Here is a 16987-nt window from a genome sequence, read left to right on the forward strand (position 1 = left end):
GTGTGTTCAAGAAGCCCTTTCTGAATCATGTGTGCTGACTTCTTTCTGAGGTGAGTCTGATGCTGTGTCTTCAGATCTACCCTTTCCTGAAGCTGTGCTCTCACCCATGCCAGCAGATCATAGAGTGCCCTGTGGGCAATGCACTGGAAGCAGAACCCAGGTTGCTATCTCCTGCATCAGGCAGTTCAACCACCTCCCCGAAACCTGCTGCAGGAGAAAGGTTGGTTCTGTCTATAAGTGCATACATTGGAATCATCAGCGATAGAGATCTGTGATCTCTAAGGTCTATGGGAGCTTGGAGGCTTTGCTCTCATAAAGTGAGATTTCTCTTCACTTCACCTTACCTCAACTCCAGTTCTCCCATCTCCTCCAGCTTCACCAGGGAATGAATAGATGCATCTCACTAAAGAAAACAACACAGCCAAGTGGGGCACTGGTAGCTCACACCTATAATCCTCCTATCTATTCAGGAGCGTGAGATCTATGGATTGTGGTTCAAAGCCAGCCCAGGCAGGAAAGCCTGGGAGACTCTCACGTCCAATTAATCACCCAAAAGCTGGAAGTGGAGCTGTGGCTTAAGTTGCAGAACTCTAGCCTAGAGCAGAAAAAGCTCAAGGACAGTGCCCAGGCCATGAGTTCAAGCCTAGGGAACCATACACAAAAAATAGAAGAGAGCCGTTCCTTTGTCTTTCAAATAGTGACCAAGTAGCTTTTGAGTCCCAGAAATCCAGATTTGTGAAACAAGTGAAAATAGGCCTTCCCTGAGAGGAACTCAGAGGCCCAGAAATCACACACCCAGATACGGCAATTACCCAATTACGAGTCCCAGGTGACAAGGGCTAAAGCAGAAGCCAAAGGAACAATGTCCAAATGCTTCTACAGCTCAGAGACAGAAGTCTCTAACTTGATGTGACAGGAAAGGTGACATCAATGTTGTCCCTTGACGATAAGGGATTGCCAGAACAAGGAAAGGGCTACCATTTCAGGCTATGGGACCTCCATCTGGAGCCTGATGGCACTGGTGGTTCACTTCTGTAATCCTAGCTACTCAAGAAGCTGGGAACTGCAATTTACTATTCAAAGGCAACCTGGGCAGAAAAATCTGTGAGCCTGTCATCTCCAACTAAATAGAAAAAAAATCCAGAAGTGGAGCTGTGGCTCAAGTGGTCTAGCACTAACCTTGAGCAAAAGAAGCTCAGGGACAGCACTCTGGCCCTGAGTTCAAGGTGCAGGACTGGAAGCATAATATGTCATGATCAGGGACTTCATAGCACAGAGTGGCCTCGATCCATGTTCAGCCAAGAGGGTGAAGAGGGCTGGAGTTGACACCTGAGATGTTAGGCCTAAACTACACAAGACTTGGCAGGTTTTCAGTAGGAGACTGGTGAACAGCAGTGGTGTTATTTAGGAAGAAAACTGCAATGGAGAGGATCTGCTTCCGAGAAGAAAGAGAGGTTTTCAGGTAGGTCAGGAGCTCAGGGCACAGTATGTTGTAGAGGGGGAAGCCTAGTCTCAGGAAGCAGCGTTGGGAAACAGAAGGAGGACGTAAAGCATGGCTCTCCAGACAATGCCCAGGGAAAAGAGGAAAGCCCAATGGCTCTGAAGGACATCAGGGTCCCGCTGCCTACATCTAGCTGCACTGTGCAAACCAGCATTGATGGTTATTAGGCCATGCTCTGGACAATATAGATCTTAAGGACATCAGGGCATGGGGGCGGCTGCTTTCTCTACCCTTCCAAATAGGCTTTAATAAGACATCCCTTAGGACAGTACAGCCAGTGAGACCCTGGGGCTAATGGCAAAGAGCGCCTGCCAGTAGGATTCAGCCTTGCTGTGTTACCCTGGGGTCCTTGGGCCCAAGCAAGTCTCTGCCTTGCCCACAGCTTCCTTGCCTCCCAGCATCCATCATGAGTACACTTGTCAAGGTCAGCATAAGTCACCGAGCGTTTGTCATTCTGTCTGTTGCATAAAGACATAGCACTTTAACCCTAAATCCAGTCCTTCCTTATAGTAGACCCATTCTCCTGCTTCCTGCCAATCCCCCTCAAACTACTCCATTATCCGAGTCTCATTTCAGACCCCATCCCCGCTGACGCTCTACCCCTAGTTATTGTAAACATTCCCAGCTCCGCCTCAGCCGCACTCCAGCTTCTCTCAGTGCATGTTGGCCCCCGCTACCAGCCAGCCTCCCAATCTGTACCTCCTCCCCTCCTCCTAAATTCTGCTCCTCTCCTTGCCCCAATTCTGCCCTAGTTCTAACCCCAACTCTCTCTCCCAAGTCTACCCTGTTCCTTCTGTCCCCCATGGTGACAATCAGGCTGTTTCGGGTCCCTACCCCACTCCAAATTGCACTGCGTAACCCTCTATTACAATTCCAGGGCCCCACTCAACATCAGCAAATTTCAGCTTGGCCCCTCCCTCTTCATGCCTCCAATTGAAGGTCCTGCCATTTGGTTTCCCCAGCCCACACCACAAGTGACCTTATCCCATAAAGCATCCACCTGCAATTTATCTCAGACTTGAAACATATGCCGGCTCCACCCGCTAGTCTCTGCCCCCGCCCTCCTTTTTAGCACTCACAGCCTCTCTAGGGGTTACTTAAAGCCCCGCCCCAACTCTGGCGGGACACTCGCAATACCTCTTCGCTCTTCCAACCCCCCCATCACTCCGCAACCTAAAAAGTCCCGCCTTCAATCAATCTCCACCCTCCAAGCACCGCCCACTCCAGGAGTCGCCCAAACTATATCTTCCTGCAAAGACCCGCCCTCAACCAGCCTCCTCTCCCGATGCCCCGCCCTGCTCCACCCCCAAGCACGCCCTCAATTAACTTCGACTCTCCCATCTTCTTCCCCCAGCGACTACCCCCCCATTCCCTCTACATCCTAAGGTATTTTCTAAGCTGTCTGTATATTCCTTCTTCCCCGCCCCTGCTAGCTGTCCAGATTCTGACCCTTCGGGTTCATGCCAGATTCCTTTTCCCACAGCACTAGATTCGTGGACCCAGGCGCTGGCGAGATGGACGCATGCGCCATGTGTCCCACAGCGTTTCCTAGCGACCAGTACGCTGGTAAACGCGTGCATACGCAATTGCGTGATTGCGTAATGCGCGTCTCCGTATCCAGGATACACAACTAGTGGTTGTCCCGCGTGGACTTGTGGAGTTCGTGTGCACGTGAACCTGCCTAGCTCCCGTCGTAAAAGGGGCGTCGGAGGCTGGGAGACTCCGGTCTTCTATTTGCGGGCCCTGAAGTGACGTCAGCAGCGACCCAGTCCGGAAGCAAGCATGCGGGGTATCCTCCTCCCTGGACCGCCCTCCCTCACTTATCACGGGGCCTAGGAGGCTCTCCAACAGACGCTGAAAGCCTCGCTGGAGGCGACGGGAGGAGACAGAGGATGCGCATCTCTCTGTCTCAGATCTGAGCCCTGAAAAGTCGAAGGAAGGCCGCTGTCTGAGACCTGGGGTGCTGAGGAAGCTGTACAGTGGACCCTCCTCACAAGGTACTTCTGGGTTGGGGTTTCCCTCACTATGGGATTCGAACCCCATATAGGAGGCAACTTTTGCCTGCCCTGTCCTCCTGCTAGACTGTCACTCCCTCTTCTTCTAAGTGTGGATGCCAACAGCCTGGTTGATGTCCTCCAGTGAAACCCTGTGTGCTGCTATCTGAACGCCATCCCACCCGTCCCACACTGCCCATACGCTGGGGACTCCCTGCCACCACAGACTGTGAAGTGTGCAGCTCTGTAGTCTGTGCCACCACACAGCAGGTGGGCTACCCGGGACTCAGAGGACAGAAATCTCAAACTTGGCCATGTAGCCCTGCGGGAAGGGTGTCAATCTGGACACCTTCTCTGTCTATATAAGCTCTCGTCTTCAGATACTTGAGTTGGGCATTTGGCTAACAATGGTAAGATGACACAATGGAACCGCTTAGCACACTTCAAAGACCAAGGGTCAGAAACAAACTGGACATACTTTGCAGGTGGAAGGAGGTCTGTGTTGCATTACCGAGGAGATCATTATAGGATGAGGGACCCAATGGCTCTGGTGACAATTGTTGAATCAGTTCTACTTTAGACAGGAGACCTCGGGATGTTTCAGCACAGCAGTGACATAATCTGGTGCTCCTAGCCTCAAGGACATTCTGGTTGTAGCATGGAAATGACGTTATAGCTAGCAAGCTCCTAGCTGAGGGATACCATGAGATCAGGTGATGGGTTAGCAACATTGAGCCCTTGTTCTCCGAGCAGAATAGAAATAAATCCAAGAATAGAGAAAAAGTTGAGCAGAAGAGAAACTTATTGCAAAGTGGAAGATAAAGCTGCCTGGAAAAACAGCTGGTTATACATTTCGGCTGTTCTTGGAATCTCCTTTTATCCTCTCCTTAGGAAATAAGGCGAGAGCCAGACGCTGGTGGCTCATTCCTGTAATCCTAGCTACTCAGGAGGCTGATATCTGATGATTGCGTTTTGAAGCCAGCTTGGGTAGAAAAGTACTTGAGACTTATCTCCAATAAACTACTCAGAAAAAGCCAGAAGTGGTGATGACACTCAAGTGGCAGAGCGCTAGCCTTGAATAAAACAACCTTGGGGACAGTGCCCAGGCCCACAGTTCAAGCCCCAGGAGAAGAGAAGAGAAGGAAAGAAAGAAAAAGGAAGAAAGAAAGAAAGAAAGAAAGAAAGAAAGAAAGAAAGAAAGAAAGAAAGAAAGAAAGAAAGAGAGAGAGGGAGAAAGAAAGAAAGAAGGAAAGAAAGAAAGAAGAAAGGAAGAAAAAGGAAGGAAGGAAGGAAAGAAGAAAAAGAATTGGGCACCAAGAAAACTAGGAGCATTTCAGCTGGTTCTGGGAAATCTGATGAGCTGGGGGTGGATAAGCTTTCAGGAGTTATGGATGATTGGGTCCCCAGGAAACCGGGGCAGCACATTTGTCACAAGATCAATAAAACTGCTGACTGCAGCTATTTTTAGTATCACAGGAATGGCCAGAATGCTAATGAGTACAGCAGCAAGTGGGGTTTGAATGCTAGCTGTATACACACTGGAAGTTTGGGAAGTAGAGTTGAGCAACATAGGTGGTGGTTGAGATAGCTGGCTCAGTTAGGGCACACACATGGGGTTGGAAGACTCCATACCAATAGCAGAGGAAGGGAGATATATCTGGAGTGGTCCTAAGTCCTTTGGGGTCTTAAGTCTGTGACACTGATGAGTCCACCTGGGATCCAAATCATGAGCCAAGCCAAGCCAGAATAGTAACCAAGACTGGGCCTGGAACACATGCATCGATAGTACTAGGAAGGGAAGGGAAGGGAAGGGAAGGGAAGGGAAGAGAAGGGAAGGTGTGGCTTAGGGTGGCATACAACAGGCAGGTAAAGTTGCAGAGCCCAGACTGTCACTCTACTAAAGCTAGCCCCTTGACCATAAAGCCCTGACTTACGTAGGAGGACCCTATTTCCTCTGTGGCCCTAGCACTCTGCCTAGCAGTAACCACACACTGTGCAGTCTGATTTTTCTCTACATGTCTGCTCCTACGCCATGAGCAACCCAAAGGCTCAACGAATGGATCAAGACAGGCTGGCCCCTTGTGTTTGGTATATTGTAGAGCAGGGCATCAGTGACCTATGGCGACACATAGAAGCAGAACACTGTGGGGTCAGTGGGATTTCACGGTACTTAGCAGATGAATCACATCGGTTATGAGGTTTAAGTGCTGGGGTATGACATGTGTCTGTGTTAGGTCCAGGGAGCTAGAGGAAGATGAAGTTTGGCTGCCTCTCCTTCCAGCAGCCTTTTACTGGTTTTGTGTTTGGTGGAGTCAAGAACCTGGACACACGTTGGCGACCCCTGCTGAGGAGCCATCAGAACTGTACCATTGCCACTCACATTGCTCACAGAGACTGGGAAGATGATTCCTGGTGGGAGCTGCTGGTGGAGAGGCTGGGGATGAACCCTGAACAGATTCCAACCTTGCTCCAGGAAGGGGAAATGTGTGGCCAAGGTGTGGTAGCGGGTAAGTGAGGATGTGTTGAGCATGGTGAAGGCAATTCTCAAAAAGTGCCTCAGGGTGGTGGTTGGGAGTGTGGCTTCTGTTGTCCTGTGAGTTGGCGGATATGCACTTTAGTTCCCCCACACAAAACGTCTTCACAGGGGTCAGGAGGGGCACTGGGCAGGGACTCAGGGGGCCTGTGTTCCATCATCTAGGGGAATGAGTCCTCTGTGCTCATTGCTTCCTATTTTATGACCTGACAGCCCAGGTACAAGGAAAGCGTCACATGTGGTGTTTACCGATGTCTTTGTGCACACCTCTTTGTATAAGTGTGCTTGTGGGTGTGTGGCTGTGGGTGTGATTATATCTTAGTCAAATCTGAAGAAACATAATGATCCTGGGTAGGTGGCCAAGTTAAGCTGCCTGTCTGGCTTCACGTGACTCTTCCATGTAGCAGCCCGAGCAGTCCTCTAACCGCAGCATGGCTGAAGTCTTGCAGCAGCATCTGCCACCTGGTATCTTTAGGTATCCTATTGTCCATAGGTTTATCAGCTATAATTGCTACCTTTAAGTGTCTTGTAGAGAGACCCAATTGTCACTTTGTTATTTGTACCTCTCCACGGATACCTGGGCCTTCTCCTGTTCATTTCTGGAGCCTCTATGTGCCTTACAAGAAAGCTGTGAGCACTGTTTAGTATGGCCCCAGGGTTCAGAAGATTCAGCTTGCTTCGTGTCATTTTGGTATTAATCTGGGTCTTCAGCACTATGTAATTTGAATGGTCCTGTTGCCAGCCATGGTTTGTGGAAGGGAAACCACATGAGTATCTCTCTCTTTGTGACATTGGGGGAACTAGACAATGTCTGGAAAACTTATCTCCTGACCAGGCTGAGGAAGAAGAAAAGCAAGCTGTACTGACCTACCTGAAGCACAAGTACCAGATCGTGATTTCCAACCCCATGTGTTTACTGGAGCCCTTACCTAGGAAAAGTAGGTAGACATATTTCAGGTAGACATCCTCGTACACTTGATCCCTTTGGGCTGTGAAATACAATTTGTCTGGGTCTTGGAAGACAGCATTGCTCCAAACAAACCAAATCATGAAGTATCTATTCCCAATCATAGCTCAGTCCTATAAAAATCAGCTAGCTCTAAAGGCCAAAACCTTGTTAAGCAGTAACCAGTAAGTGCTGTTCCCACACTCAGGTGATAAGGTCACAAGAAGTGACCATCTTTGTGCATTTCTTCTTGAGGCTTCTTGCTAAGGTATCTAGTACCTTGTCCCTGTGGGAAAAGGAAAGGCTGCTGGGAAATGTCTCATTGTTGTCCCAGACATTGGTCTTGCTATGTTCTGCAAGAAACAAACAAATGTGCCGATGACTGTTGCACCTCTTTGAGTCAAGCTTCATGGAATGGTTGAACAGCATCCCGGGGGCATGTGTGAGGCCTAGGACTGGACACTGTATGGTATCAGCTGAGAGTGAGCAGCCAGAAAAAGCCTGAGGTATCTAGGTTAAAGAAGACATGACACTTGGAAACAAAGCAGCCATACATCCTTTCTCTTGTTTCCACTTCATGGGAAAATTCCCCCTGAGATTTTGAAGCAAGTACTGTTTATCTTGCAGCAAATGTTCTAGTGAATGTTATCTATAAGGATCCTGGCCTTCCCGATCCCCTACCCTGTGGGAGTGACTGGAATGTACTGTCCTGTGAGCCAGGAGATGGCAATGGTCCATGTCTTGTTGGATGGGCAGCTTGCAGTCCTGAAGGATCTTGGGAGTAGAACTCATCAGCTGGTAACCAGACCTTCCTGGCAGTGTTGATTGGGGAGCATTCATGAGGGAGCAATCTCCTGCTTCAAGATACCCAAATCGTTAGTGAGGTCACTCTCCCCATCCCAGGTGAGGACCAGGCCTGACCCCAGGTAAGACCCAGGGACCCAGATCTTCCTGGGCCTGCCCTCAGCCCTATGGAATCCTCTATTGGCAATGCTGCTGCTCAAATGAACGACATCAAGGGGAAGCAAAGGGGAGAGGGTGTATGCCACTGACGGGTGAGCAGTAAGAAAGGTTCTGAAGAACACAGACTCAAGACTATCATTGAGTTTGTTTATTATCTGACTGGATATTTGGGGGCTTATTAACATAAAACATGGCTTCATATCTCAAAATTAATATTTTATGGGTCTTGAGCGGCTGCCAATTTCGCGGCCCTGCATTGTTCTTGAAATGTTCATAGCGCTTTTATTTATAATCTGCGCACCCCTCTTCCTCCTTCTCTTCCTCCTCCTTCTGATCTTCTTCACCTTCCAGAAGCTCATCTGGAGCCATGAGCAGCAGCGAAACCCAGCAGAATAGAATAGCAGATGTTGTACAAATCTATTACCTACTGTATGTTAGGAACTGGTTGTGGCGTGCCACACACTTCCCTGTTGCCTTCATTTTCATAGTCAGGCGCAGGCTCAAAGAGGTTGCTCCCTCAGACGCCCTTTCCACTAGAATTATTTGGTTCTTGGAGGGCGGAGGTCTTTCTCAAGGGGAAGCCAGAGAAATATAATGGCACATCCCCCTGAATCCTGCTTCATTGAGGCACTCCCTCTGGGGATCTCAGTTAACTTCATACTCGGCATTCTGCTGGACACTTGCGCTCTCGGCCTCCTCTTATTTTCTTTCTTCGGACTTGTTTTGTGTTATTTCTTGCAGATCACTTATGTCTACTATTTCCTCTAATGTAAATATTTTGAACCCGACCTGGGTTGTCTCTGCGAAAATTCCAGTTATGGTACATCTGAAACAAATGAAATATTTCATTCTTTCTGGGATAATATGATCATTGCTTGCTCCCCTTCCCCAATCCTAACGGCTCATCATGGAGCAAATGGATTTTAGGTTGCTGGCAGGGGTCACTATGCCGTTCAACATGAGCTCACCAAAGATAAAAGGGTTTGCAGTTTGAGGTGGCAGTACATGGACAAGACGCTCACTGAGGTTCTCATCAAAGAGAAAGTAAGAGACAAGTACTTTTTAACTTACCATGATTTTTTTTCTCTGCCCTTGAGCCTGAATAGTAGAGTTGTTTGGGCAGATCTTGGTGAATTCATGCAGGTTTCGTAGGCGAATGTAACTCTTCAAGCTTTATGCATCAAAAACTTTGTCTAGGCCTTTGAGGTCCAAAACCTTGATGTGAAAGTGTTCTGCCTTGATAATCACAAGGTCTTCTTTGTTCCAGGTCACTGATTTAAATGCCTTGTTCTCTACAACCAGCCATAATTTTCTCAGGAAGGAGGTGTGGCAGTTACCGTTGTCTTCTTTATTGGCCTCATTCTGTGTGTCCTCACCAGGTTCTTTTTTATCTTGGGTGGGTAGTTCCTTATGTCTTGGCCACCATGCCCATCCATACCGTCTCTTGAATCCATGGTAGGATTAGGGAAAGGATTTGATGACACTTCACCTGCTAGCTTATCACCAACAGAAAGAGCCAACTTGGCTTTGTTATCTTCCATCGTATGACAGGCATCAGGAACATTTTATACCCAGGACTATTAGTTACTGTCCTTTTAGGACCAAAATATCCTTTAGTCTCAATGGGTTGTTCAGGAAAGGTTCTTGCCTGAGTTTTACAGTCTACTTACTGGGAAGCCCTCTGCTAACATCATCATTATCTTTGTGTGTCATGCATGTCACAAATGTGGGTTACAGCCATTCAGGAGCTGGCACCTTGTTCAAGGGCAGTGAAGAGAGGCCACTGGCAGGTTTCAGGTCCTCTCTTTTCTCAAAGGGTACGATGGGGAAGTTGAAATTCCTCAAAGAGCCTCTATATAGTACTCTCTCTTGTGAAAGGGTACTGATGGAGTAGTTGGAATTCCTAGAAAAGTTTCTATCTGCTGACAGGTACATGAGCGTCATGGGAACTGGTCCTGCCTGACTTGACAAACCAAGATTCAGTCGCCTCAACCACTCCTGAAGATGGGGGAGGCGTGTTTCTGCCTGCAATGCTTTGGTCAAGAGCCAGCCCCAGCTGAGCCTAGTCCGGTGTATTACGTCGACTACATGGGTCAGATTGGTCAATGGGTATCGGTTCCTGTAAGGTAGGTTGTCTGAACATGATTGGTAACCCAACTTTCCTCCTCACCCCCATCTTGGCCTTCTTTGAGTTCTTCCAATTACTCTTCCAGGTTGCTTTTGTCTGCTTCTATGGGCCCAAGGGAGGGGTATGTCTTACTGCCACTTGGTCAGAATGTTCCCAACTAGGGCTAAGCTCACGCATGGCCAGACAGGAACATCTTTGTTCATCTGTTGTGGGAGGGAATGGCCAATGCCTCACTGCTTTGATATCTAAATTGACCTCTGCCTCGCTTCTCATTTCTCTGTGGATTCTGACAGTTGCCATTCATTTCCATTTAATTTCTGAAGCCTAATTTTCTCTGACTCTGTCCTAAGGAAAGTTCCTAGTGTTAAGGTAGACATAACTAATCTGAAAGGGAAATGTGCCAGTGGACCTGGAAAAGGAGACAACAAAACATGTGTGGCATTGGTGGCTCAATTATGCTTATATTCCAAGCTACTCCAGAGGCTGAGATCTGAGGATCCAGGTTCAAAACCAGCCTGGGAAGGAAAGTCCATGAGGCTCTTATTTCCAAGTAACCACCAAAAATCCAGAAGGGGAGGTGTGGTTCAAATTTTATAGAGTATTAGCCTTGAACAATTAAGCTCAGAAACAGTGCCCAGCCCCCCCGCCCCAAAGACACCATTTAAAACCAAGACAGTCATCTCCTGTTTCCCGCTACAGATGACAACATATATCACTGGTGTGTGTGTGTGTGTGTGTGTGTGTGTGTGTGTGTGTGTGTGTGTGTGTGTGTGTGTGTGTGTGTCTATGTGTCTGTGTGTCTGTCCTCTGTGTTTCTGTGTGTACACATGTGCAAACTAGTAACAGTGTTTGAAATCAGAACCTGGGTGCTGTTCCTTAGCTTTTTAACTCAAGGCTATTACTCCAGTACTTGAGCCACAGCTCCAATTCTGGCTTTTTATGGTTAATTGGAGCTAAGTATCTCAAGGACTTTCCTATCCAGTATAGCTTTGAACCATGATCCTTAGATCTCAGCCTCTTGAGTAACGAGGAGGTAAGACACCAGTACCTGGCAGTGTCACTGATTTAGGTGATACATGTTCTCTAGCATCTCATTCTTGGGGCTTACTCTGTATAGAGATAGAGTTGGCAGTGGAATCTCACCTAAGCAGAAAGGATCAAGAGTCCTCCCTCCACTCAGTGGAACCCTTTTCCCTCTCTCAGGGTCAGCCATAGTTTCTAAAAGGGGACTGCAAACAGGTGTCTTATTTCTCTGCTCTGCTGAGACCAGATGCTACCAGGATTTGAAGGAGACCCTCCCCAAGTGCTTACAGGCTAAAGGCTCTGTAATTCTGTGTCGGGTCACAAGATTTGTCAGTGGACATGGTGCTTTTGTTTTTGTTTTCCTTTTCAGAGAAGGTGTCACTAAGTTTGCCAGGCCAGCCTGGAATTCCCTATGTGATCCAGATGGCCTTGATCTTAGTACTCCTCACTCTGAGTGCTGAGTGCTAGGATTACACATGTGCACCACCACACCAGGTATCATGACGCTTTCACACATGTTTACAAAGTGTTTGTTCAAAGATTTGGTTTGCACCTGTAAGCTCATGCTCGTAGATGCTAAGAATCCAGAGTTCACTGGGTCTGCCTCTCAAGGTAGGTGCTAGTGCTAGAATTTTCAGTTAAAAATCCCTTCTGTGCTTCTCTTACGTAGATGGTCTCATCTTAGGCAACATTATCAAAATTTTGGTGGCCTTCCTAGCTGTGATAGTCAGCGTCTTAGTAAACAGCGAAATATATAAGACAACTTACTTATAAAGGAAGATAGTTTATTTAGGTCATAGGCCTGAACATGTCAGTCCAAGATCAGGTGACCCCTTGTCTTTGGGGGTTTGGTGAGGACACATCCTGCTTGAAGTATGTGATGGAGAAAATGACTTGCAAGAGAAGCCAGGAAGAAGAAGAGACGTGATCAGCTGGGGTTGCACAGTTTCTTCTGGGTGTGTTCATTAGACTTATGCACACTGCCATCCTGTGGCCTCTGTAGACCCTTAGCCAACATTCTCCTCAGTTTGAAGAGTGGCCTGTGTCCACCAGGATTAGGAGTGTAAGACATCAGCCTTTTCCCAGTGCTCACAGGAGTCTAGTCAAGGAAAGGCCTTGGGGGAAAGCCAGTCTCCTGAGTTCTTTCCTTTGTGTTCTGCATGTTTGCCTCTGGGACTTTGACCATCCCTTGTTCAGTGTCTGTGAGACACTAGCATGTTCAGCCCCTTGGAGAACAAGGAAAGCTCTTCTCCTCAGTCTTCAAAAGACCCCAGGGGCAACTTCTGTGCACCACTACCTGGTGAGAAAGAATAGGCATAGTCTTAGCCCGTGGGAGATGGAAGCGCAGCTGTGGGGATATTCCAATACTAAAAAACAGGACACACAAGCCATTGGGGAGTCTGAGTAATGTTATCTGGTCACTGCTCCTTGATTTTTCTATCTCCAGCAGCCTCTTGTCTTGAAAATAACTTTTTTTTACTCTACAAAAACAAAGGAAAAAAGGTTGCTGTCTCTTCCTTAAAGCATCTTTCTTTTCCTCCCAGCTGCCTGGTGCCTGAGGGAGCATGGGCTAGCCACTGTGCTGTTGGGGTCTTCCCACCCATCCCATGCCAACCTGAGCCGCCCCCAGTTACTGTCCCAGTGAATCCTGTGTACCCCCCGGCTCCCAACATGATGTGCGAGATCACAGCCGCAGTGGCTTTCATCTCCAAGTTCCTCCGCACCAAGGGGCTCACAAGTGAAGTCCTGCTGCACAGCTTCAGCCAGACGCTTCAGGAGCTTCTGGCAGAACATTATAAACATCACTGGTTCCCAGAAATGCCATTCAAGGGATCAGGTTACCGTTGTATTCGCATCAATCATAAAATGGATCCTCTGATTGCACAGGCTGCCCAGCGCATTGGACTGAGCAGTCAGGAGCTGTTCAGGCTTCTCCCAAGTGAACTCACACTCTGGGTTGACCCTTATGAAGTGTGCTATAGAATTGGAGAAGATGGCTCCATCTGTGTGCTGTATGAGGCCTCACCCGCAGGAGAGAGCACTCAGAATACCTCCACCATGCAAATGGTAGACAACAGAAGCAGCTGTAAGGAGGAAATGTTCCTGGGCAGAAGCCCTTCCAAAACCTGCAATATGATGACTGTCTCTAGTTAAGATGTAGTCTATGGATGGCTCATCTTACAGTGAATGGAAATTTAAAAGTGTTGTTTTGAGAAGGCTCCTTTGGGGAATAGTTCATGGAATTTCCACCATAACTGAGCTGTGAAGAGCTGGTGAAAGACCGAATGTTAAAAAAAATATTTTGATGTAACAGTGCCATAGTTTGGACAGCACATTTCAATGACTTAACAGATTGTGAGTTAAAGTAAATGATCACTCTGTTTGCTAGGAAGTAAAAGCCTAGAATGCTTTCCCCTGATAATGTAATTAAATTTTGACATCAGTCACTTTAAGGAACATCTGTTTCTAAGAGCCCTCCTCTTCAGTAGATCATAAAGAGGAATTTGCACTATTGTACTTGAAGTCATTATAAAAATAATTTTGGGAGCTTACTTGGAAAGCTCAATGTTTTAAACTTAGTAGTATTGGAAACTTTACTACAAAACTTTTACCTAGCACTTCAATATGTATAAATGTACATAAAGAAAAACTAGTAAGTATGACCTGACAAAATGGTCAGACCTTTTATTATGTTTTTGACTTTGAAAGTGTCAAGTGACCAAAATCTGCCTTGGCAACAGCCTTTTAAATCCTTAAAATATTTAAAATGATACTCTCTCAACTGGGGTATTAACACCAGCCAGCACTGTACATTTGCTAGCTTATAATTTTTTAAGACTACGTAAATTTCCTATTTTTAGAATTTGGAGGTCTGGTTTGTAACTATTGTTGTTGTATTTAGTTTAGAAAAAGCCTTTTCTGGAAAACATTTATTTTGAGAACTTTGTTAATCATCTTTTATTTGGTAAATTATGAACTGGTGTAAATTTGTACAGTTCATGTCTATTGATGTTGCAAACTTGTACAGATTTCTATATTTTAGATGAGAATGTTCTTTGCTCTCTATAATAAATATTTCTTATCTTGGCATTTGAAGAAATTGCATAGTCAGGTGAGCTAGACAGCGTCCATCCAACATGAGGATCAGTGATCACGGGGGAGTTTCATTGCTGTCCTGACTTGCTGCAGTTTCTCCATCGCCAAGCTCTTAGGTCTAGAGCCTTAGGGGCTGGTGATGCAGCGTGAATCGCTGTGTGGCCTTGCATGTAACCTACCCCTAGGAGAGAGAATCTACCTTGTGCCTCTCAGGTAGTGGGGACCTTCATCCTTGCTAGACTCAAGACCTGGTGGAGAATTCCTAAGTGAAGAGTCAGAACTCGTGGTAGCATTGGGATGTTCTTATGACATCCAGAGCCCTCATTTCCCCACCCCAGAGGCCACTAGCACGCCTTCTGTTACACTCACGCATCTGCCCCAGGCCAGCCTTCAGTCCCTTTACTTTTCATCTGTTTGCAATCAGCCCCTGGCTGTGGCTCTGAGGTCACCAGGCCTCTCCTGCTTATGAGGGTCTCTCCCTGTTCCTTCCTCTGGGAAGACCTTTCTCTACCCAGGGCAACTCTGAGTGTTCTCATGTTCTGGATCTTCCTTGAGGCTTCTTCCCTGAGTAGTTGACACACAACTCTCCACGATCATTGACTGATATCTGGGGGCTGGGTCTTTCATGGGCCAGTCACCCCTGTGAGTAGTGGGGGCAGAGGGTAACCAAGTGCACAGTGTAAAGTGCCTTCTCATTTGAGTGCTTCACATTTGAGTGAAGACCGTCCTCTGTCACTGAGAATCTGATGAGGAAGCGTCAAGGAGAGGTATTCTTGTCTGGAAATATGGCATTTTGTGTACTTGTCCAGGCAGTTGGGTGCTCCCTCATTGTCAGGCTGATCATCAGTTGGAGGGGTTAAAGACAATATTGTAATACCAAAGTGTAAAGATCTTATTGGTTCCTGTTAGTTTCAGGATGCAGAAAACACCTCAATCTGCTTAATAGCCTGAGTTCTGTGCTAATGAAAGCAACATAGTTGGCCTTGAGATAGGAAAGGCTGAAGGCAGCAAAAATGGGGACAAAATGGAGTGGTCCTTTTGCAGCTTCTCTCTTTGTAGGTAAAAGCAGAAGGGACTTTCTGCAGTGACGCCATTGTGGTTTCATATGGGCTGCTGAGAAGATGTGGGCCATGAGCCCAAAAAAATGTTATCCTGAAAACCTCGCTTACCAGAGTCTACTTTGAGAAATGTGTCTTGCTAAGCAGTACCTGAATGCTTGGCTCAGGAGCTTGCTCCCATCCCTCCCTTGCTACACTTATTGGGAGCTGCTGCTCAGAACTTCCCCTGACTTTCTCCTACAATGTGTGAGATGTCTTTTGGGGGCAGGTACCCTGAGAGGAATTGTGTTAAAATGAATCTCCAGCAGTCCTAAAGAAAACTCTCTTTGTCTCTGAGCCAAAGATGGCCTTTGTGTAGTGGCCTCTAGGTGGCAGTAAGAACCTCTGCATGGCAGTAAGACTCCCTTGTCACTGGACTTGAAATATTGCTGTTGTTTGGGCTGGGGCATCTGAGTTTTCCTCAAGCCTTACTGAATTTCTTGACTGTTTTCCTCTTCCCCTCCTTTTTCATCCCCTCCCCTCCCCTGTCCTTTCTTTCCTCCTTTCTTTTCCTTTTCATACCTCAACACAGACCTGCTGGCTGAAAAGCTCACTAGTGACCAAACTCAGAGTTTCATATACCCAACAAGTTCACACAGCTAAAGCAGCAATTAGTCTCAGAGGCAGCCTAGGTTGCACAGCCTGCTAATCATCACTGGGGTGAAGGTAGGTGTGATAGAGCAGTGTGGTCATGAGAGTCACGGCCACTTCTGTTTCTTGCTGAGGAACATCATCACCTAGACCCCAAAGCTCTCTCTCTGGTCCTCATGTGCCGTGGCCATTCCCTTGCCTTCCTCCCCTCCAGATGATGGCCCTTGGCTGGTAAAACTCAAGAGGGTGGCCTGTGTGACAACTACCTCTGTCCCAGCACTAATGGTCCCATGTTTATTCTTGACCAGCCCTGATTTCCTGTGCACCTTCTATAGCTTGTGATTGAGACCACTCCCACAGGCATGTATCTGACCTTCAGGGTTGATGATGATTTGATCTCTTGTGCTGTTCTTAACTGGCCCATTGCACTCTGAGATAGACAAGGCTGAAAGGATTTAGGAATATACACCAGGCTAGGCTCTTTCATGTGGGAGGTTTGCTCCTGCTGACTGGCTCTTATGGTCCCTCAACCATACTGCTGCTGAAGAATACCAACAGACTTGTCTGCACTCTAACAGAATCCTCAAAAGGCCTATTTTTGGCTTTTTCCCACTTGGCATCTGAGCAAAGAGGAAGGCCTAGGCTCTAGGACACTTATCACTGGGTCCAAAGCCATGAGAACATGAACATTTTGGTTTGGACCATATGCATCTCTTACAGGTGTCAGCAACAAAGGGCTGGTCATCAACTGAGGACAACTGAATATGATTGAGCCTTCCATGGACCTTATTTCTTTTGCAGAAGGGATGTGCTCTGAATTTGGGTCACCTGTCAAAACCTGTCAAAAGTTGTGGGAGGACATAGTACAAAGGCTAGACTCCACCAACACCTTCTTTATAATAGGCAATTTGCACTCCCTCCCTGGCCTGTCCAGCTGCTTTATACTTTATGTGTCCAGATTCTACCATTAGTTGCAGTTTGTGCTACAGACAGTGAAACTCTCCCTCCTCCTGGTCCACACCAGACAATGAAGTATTTCTGCCCAGAGAGGTTTTGATCTTTTTTCCACTGCTTCTTGCATGCATGAGCAGCTGAACAGGGCTGTGCAACCCATT

At 47.2% G+C, this 16987-nt stretch overlaps 1 protein-coding gene across 4 annotated transcripts; it reads left to right on the forward strand.

Moving 5' to 3' along the window:
• Positions 1 to 3278: 3278 nt before the first annotated feature.
• Positions 3279 to 14108, forward strand: LOC138840017 (protein BTG1-like). Of its 4 annotated transcripts, none has more exons than XM_070039599.1 (3): positions 3279 to 3498; positions 9867 to 10063; positions 12633 to 14108. In XM_070039599.1, exons 2-3 carry the CDS (start codon positions 9942 to 9944, stop codon positions 13240 to 13242), a joined length of 732 nt encoding a protein of 243 aa, XP_069895700.1. In that variant the 5' UTR covers positions 3279 to 3498; positions 9867 to 9941; the 3' UTR covers positions 13243 to 14108. The 4 variants fall into 4 exon arrangements, with proteins under 4 accessions (XP_069895700.1, XP_069895699.1, XP_069895702.1 ...); XM_070039598.1 differs by lacking the exon at positions 3279 to 3498 and adding an exon at positions 7727 to 7900; XM_070039601.1 differs by lacking the exon at positions 3279 to 3498 and adding an exon at positions 7727 to 7877.
• The last annotated feature ends 2879 nt before the right edge of the window (positions 14109 to 16987 follow it).

Source organism: Dipodomys merriami, unplaced genomic scaffold (genome assembly GCF_024711535.1).
Source record: "Dipodomys merriami isolate MVZ:Mamm:240054 unplaced genomic scaffold, mDipMer1.0.p SCAF_3, whole genome shotgun sequence".
Lineage (NCBI taxonomy): Eukaryota > Metazoa > Chordata > Mammalia > Rodentia > Heteromyidae > Dipodomys > Dipodomys merriami.